General features: G+C 36.4%; 1 protein-coding gene across 1 annotated transcript in view; it reads right to left on the bottom strand.

Moving 5' to 3' along the window:
- Positions 1-5,969, bottom strand: part of LOC113406601 (synaptojanin-1-like) — a 119,068-nt gene that overhangs the window by 32,878 nt on the left and 80,221 nt on the right. The window contains exons 24-26 of the mRNA XM_026652217.1: positions 4,927-5,139; positions 3,326-3,463; positions 2,660-2,698 (exon numbers count right to left, since the gene is read on the bottom strand). Coding sequence (XP_026508002.1) covers positions 2,660-2,698; positions 3,326-3,463; positions 4,927-5,139 — 390 coding nt within the window. The remainder of the gene's footprint in view (positions 1-2,659; positions 2,699-3,325; positions 3,464-4,926; positions 5,140-5,969) is intronic.

Raw genomic sequence — 5,969 nt, 5'->3', positions numbered from 1 at the left:
CACGGGGTTGCGTCCCTGACCATCCTGCCTATTAGGCATGATGGATCTAGCCCCCATGAACGTATCTAATTCTTTTCTGAAACCAGTTACATTTTTGGCCTTCACAACATCCCCTGGCAATGAGTTCCACAGGTTGAATGTGCATTGTGTGAAGAAATATTTCGTTTTGTTTGTTTTAAACCTGCTGCCTATTCATTTCATTGGGTGACCCCTGGTTCTTGTGTTATGTGAAGGGGTAAATAACACGTCCTTATTTGCTTTCTCCACGCCATGATTTTATAGACCTCTATCATATCCCCTCTTCGTCATCTCTTTTCTAAGTTGAACTGTTCCAGTCTTCTTAATCTCTCCTCATATGGATGCTTTTCTCTGTACCTTTTCCAACTCTAATATATATTTTTTTCAGATGGGGTGACCAATACTACACATAGTATTCAAGGTTGTGGGTGTACCATGGATTTATGTAGTGGCATTAGGATATTTGCTGTTTTATTATCTCTTTCCTAATGATTCCCAACATTGTTAGCCTTTTTGACTGCCGCTGCACATTGAGCAGATGTTCTCAGAGAACTATCCAAAATGACTCCAAGATCTCCTTTTTTAGTGGTAACAGCTAATTTAGATCTCATCATTTTATATGTATAGTTGTGTTTTCCCCATGTGCATTACTTTGCATTTATCAATACTGAATTCCATCTACCATTTTGTTAGCCTAGTCATGCTGGTTAGTGAGATCCCTTTGTAATTTTTCAGTCTGCTTTGGACCTAACTATCTTGAGTAATTTTGTATCATCTGCAAACTTTGCTACCTCACTGTTTACCCATTTTTCCAGATCATTTATAAATATATTGAACAGCACTTGTCCCAATACAGAGTATTGGGGAACCCCGCTATTTACCTCTCTACACTGTGAAAGTTGACCATTTATTCCAACCCTTTGCTTCCTATCTTTTAACCAGTTACAGATCAATGAGAGGACCTCCCTTTTTATCCCAGGATTGCTTACTTTGCTTAAGAGCCTTAGATGAGGGACCTTGTCAGAGACATACTTGAAGTTTCTGAATTCTAAATCCACTGGATCATCCTTATCCACACGCTTTTTGACACCCTCAAATAATTTTAATAGATTAGTGAGGCATGATTTCCATTTACAACAGCCATGTTGACTTTTCCCCCCCAACATATCGTGTTCATTTATGTGTCTGATATTTCTGTTCTTTACCACAGTTTCCACCAATTTACTTGGTACCGAAGTTAGGCTCACTGGCATGTAACTGCCAGGATTACCTCTTTTTTAAAAATCGGCATTACATAAGCTATCCTCCAGTCATCTGGTACAGAGACTGATTTAAGCGACAGGTTACATACCGCATTTAGTAGCGCTGCAATTTCATATTTTAGTTCCTTCAGAACTCTTGGGTGAATACCATCTGATCCTGGTGACTTATTACTGTTTAATTTATCAATTTGTACCAAAATCTCCTCTACTGACACCGCAATCTGTGACAGTTCCCTTTTTGTTACCAAAAAAGAATGGCTCAGGTGTGGGAATCTCCCTCAATTCCTCTGCAGTGAAGACCGAGGCAAAGAATTCATATAGCTTCTCTGCAAAGGCTTCGCTACTTTAAGTGCTCCTTTAGCACCTTGATCATCCAGTCGCTCCACTGATTGTTTGGCAGGCTTCCTGTGTCTGATGTACTTAAAAATATTTTGCTGTTAATTTTTGTGTCTTTTGCTAGTTACTCTTCAAATTATTTTATGGCCTCCCTAATTATCCTTTTTTACACTTGGCTTGCAAGAGTTTATACTCCCTTCTATTTTCCTCAGTAAGACCTGACTTCCAATTTTTAAAAGATTTTTTTGTCTCTCTCTCTCTGCCTCTTTCAGTCTGTTATTTAGCCATGGTGCCTTTTTTGGGCCCTTGTACTTTTTTTTTCTCCTTTTCCTTTTTTAGTTTGTCTCTCTATAATGGTGTTTTTAAAAAAGTTTTCATGCAATTTGCAGGCATTTCACTCTTGTGACTGTTCCTTCTAATTTCCATTTAACTTTGTTTTTTACAGTAACATTTTTTTAAATATAAAACCAAACAATTTTCTCTACTGATTTTTCTACCTTAAAACCACAAAAGAAGGTATTGTGGATGAACTAGTCTTAATCTGTGAAATGTTACTACCTACCTGAATGACTATCATCCTTTTTACAATGCTCCTCATGGAGAAAAACAGCTAGTCTGAAGTTAAGACACCTTTATATTTTTAAAAAGTGTGTTGCACATATTGACTACGTTTAAATTATGAAGGTCAGGACCAGTTTTAACTGACATGACTATAGCATGTAAATAACTGTTGAAAAAAATATTGTCATGCTCCTTATTTACTCATCAAGTAGTAGTAGCTGCTGTCCAGAATTTACTGACCCCTAAGATTAAACTGTAATTCTAGAGAGAGGATAGAGTTTAAGGGCTCAGAAAAAAAGATATATTGCTTTTTAAAGGAATTATTTTTTTAAAGTAACTGAATATATGCCACAACACATATCAACTTCTGCCTTTGGGAAGCATCAGATTAAATATTCTCAGGATAAATATACTGTTATATTAATAGCCATAGACGTTTTGTTATTTATTAGTCATGTTTGAAAACACAATTATATTATTACCTCCAAATTCTTTTCTAGCAGGTGCAGGACTCCTACCCCCTTATAGTATATAAGAAATGTACGCAGCATTAAAGAAAAAGCATCAGTATAAAAAAGGGGAGAAAAAAAGAATGAGAAAGTTACAAACATCAAGAGTCACTTTGGTTAGTTGTTACATGGCTCATATATGCTCTCTCAACATCCAGTTTCTCTTAATGCTCCACTGCTTACACTTCCAATTTATCTAAATATACTTTTCCCTAAAGTGATTAACTTTAATATAATTAAACATACATATGCAATCTGTACTTACTCAAAAGTTAACAGGAATATCATTAACATGTGAATTAAATTAGTGAAATCAAAAGATTAATTAGTTTTTAAAGAAACATTAAAATGCCGTAGATAATGAAAATGTTAAATACAAACATCCATTGGAAGCCGATATTCCTTACTCAAAATAATTAGCACAATAGTGTATTAAAAAGTAATCATAAAAAGTAGCTGTGATATGTAAAATCTAGCTGAAAAATTCCATTTTTTAAAATTAGTTAAACGGATCTAATACATTTTGTAAAGAAAAGGTCAGTAAGGCAACTGGCCAAATAAATAAATAAAATCACACAGACTTAAATAAAACTGTACATCAAATGATTGCCCATTGTGTGGTATACATCACTGCATTACCTGATGGTGGGGGTGGTCTCTGTGGTGGAGCAGGTCGTGTAGGTGGAGCCACTGGGCGAGGGGGAGGAAGACGTTTAGGCTCTAAGCTCTGAGTAGACTCTTTCTGTTGTGTAATTGGTTGAAAATCAACTGGAGAACCTGATCAAGAAAATCAGCACATATTTAATGACCTTGTTAAAAAAAAAAAAGTGCTAAAGATTTTCTATTGAAAAGTTTTTTGTAAAGGTTTCTGTCAATACCACCAACTACGGATACACACACTGTGGTCGTGTTGCATTGTCATGTGGCATCGAAGTTTCTGGGAAGCAAGAATAAGAGAAATGGACTTTGGTGAGAGTGTGAATTAATTCACAGGTTGATTAGGAATGATATCTGCCAAAAAGTTTGACCATTAAGTATTTTCTGGGTACCTGAAGGGTTCTTATAAACCACATTTCATCAAATACATTTCCATTCTATTTCAACCCAGGCTTTCTTTATTTGCTTATTTCCTTGGAGAAAGGGAAATTTTAAAGGCAATTTGGAGGGTATTCTGTCAGATAAGCATGATCACTGTAAAAAAGTACTTCCCATTACAGTGACACAAACAAACTGTTTAAAAAACATTGCCACACAAATTCATTTTTAAAGTGCCAAAATATCATTACAGTTCCCTATTCCCATTCTTATCACTAAGATAAAGCTGTTTAAACTGAAAATCATATACACAAAGCTCCTTCTCCTACCAGCTGAAGTTAGTCATGCAACAATCTTGCCTTATATCATAATGGTACAAATTCAATTTTCACTGAAATGAGATGCATCTAATCCAGGGGTTCTCAACATATCTTTTGGTGGCCTCAGAGTGCTACCCCCAACTCTTGCTGGTGGCCGCTCCGAGAATTTTTCCTAACACCCTTAATTAACTTTAGGAAAAACAAATAAATATGCACATATACATGTCCAGATCATTGTAATTTATTTATGTATGGTTTTTTGCAGACTCAATAATAAAAATAATGTACAGTCGTCTCTATTCTTTACTGGACGTAAACAGAATAGAAAAAAAATAAGGTACTTTGCATGGTTTGATTTTTTAAGATTGCTAGTTAGTAAGTCAGCAGACTTACTCAGCCTTGGCATGCTGGGGGACAAATTGAGCCCTGGATGAGGAGGTGGGTAAGGAGGAATGAGGGCTAGGGGTGATGGGGTCTGGAGGAGACAGCGGGGGTTGAGGTGATGGCGGGGGGGTGCATCCAGGGATGGAGTCTAAAACCCTGTGCTGGGGGACCCCTACAGGCAGCCCCAGGGGAGGAGCCGCTGCTTTGCTGTCCCCCTCAATAACAGCCAGGAGGTTGTGGCCACATTTGAGAAACGTTTATCTAATCAGTGTGGTTAAAATAAATGAGGATTATACTGATACACCATGTCACAGGGTTCTTCACTGGAGGTATAAAACAGATTACTTCACTTATTCTAGTTACCTACAACTTGACCTTGAATATATGTAACCCTGATAAAATACCTACTAACTAGTTTAATATTTACTATATTCTTCAAGGTCAAATTTTAGGTAACTAGAATGAGATATAGTTGTCTGACTTATGTAATATGATACATACTTTGTGAGGATATAGGTGGTCCAGGAGTTCTTGTAGGTGCTCGACTTGGTCTAACTGGAAGGGTGGGTAGCGGTCCATCTGACAACGTGGGTGATTGGCAGGGACTGGAACGAGGTGAAGAGCCTGGTGAGGTTCCAAGACCAGAACTTGTACCTGGCTGTAGATGTTGAGGAAAAATTTCTTCCACTTCAGTACTATAGTCATCAATATCACCTAGAAAAACAGAAAAAAGCATATAAAGTAAAGGGATCTACAAATTTTTGTCCCATCCACACTGACTCCAGGCATGGAAGTCATTTATTGTGATGTCTACTTTTCATAATGAAATCATCAAAATCCTACGTTTCAAAGAATTAACTAACTACTGAAAGATCCTTTCTACATGATTCTTACACGATACAATCGTTCATATGAAGAATGTAGGCATACCCAGAGCAGCTGGAAATACTCAAACTCTGTGCATACTGAAAATGCCAAGTACAAAAGGAAAATCACAGTATCTAAAAATCTTGATTTTGTACAAAGCCTATCCTTTCAGATGGCCATCAGAGAAGAGCAGGTTCTGCTCATAAAACGCAAATAAAGATTTCTTCAGTAAACATTTTAATTAGGTATGTACTTAAAGGACCCAGAAGCTCATTGTGAAACATATATCTAATTGGGGAATAAGTAATTCTATAGCCCAAAGGTTCCTAAAAATAGGAGCCTATGTCCTAAAACAAATGAATAATTCCTACTCAGAAAAATATATCAAATGAGCTGAGAATTAGAAAAATCCAAGTTGGGAATGAGAAAAGCTTGCTGAGTTCTGGGAAATATTTTCACCAGATATATTAGTCAGACCTCAAAGATAAGTAAAATAATTATATAGCTATGATTTTTCTTTCTGAAGATACTGCTAGATAACAGAGGTCCCTGCACTCCTTCCATCATTTAGGAGAGACTTTGAAGTGCCTTCATGTCCCTGTGGGACATTGCAACAGGTGTCTGAGGTCTTATTAAACTTTTTTTTTTTTTTTTTTTTTTTTTTTTTTTTTTTTTTT

This window comes from Terrapene carolina, unplaced genomic scaffold (genome assembly GCF_002925995.2).
Source record: "Terrapene carolina triunguis isolate 2854851 unplaced genomic scaffold, T_m_triunguis-2.0 Scaffold31, whole genome shotgun sequence".
In the NCBI taxonomy this organism is placed as follows: domain Eukaryota; kingdom Metazoa; phylum Chordata; order Testudines; family Emydidae; genus Terrapene; species Terrapene triunguis.
The sequence above is the reverse complement of the archived record's forward strand: the minus strand, read 5'-3'. Positions and strand labels throughout refer to the sequence as shown.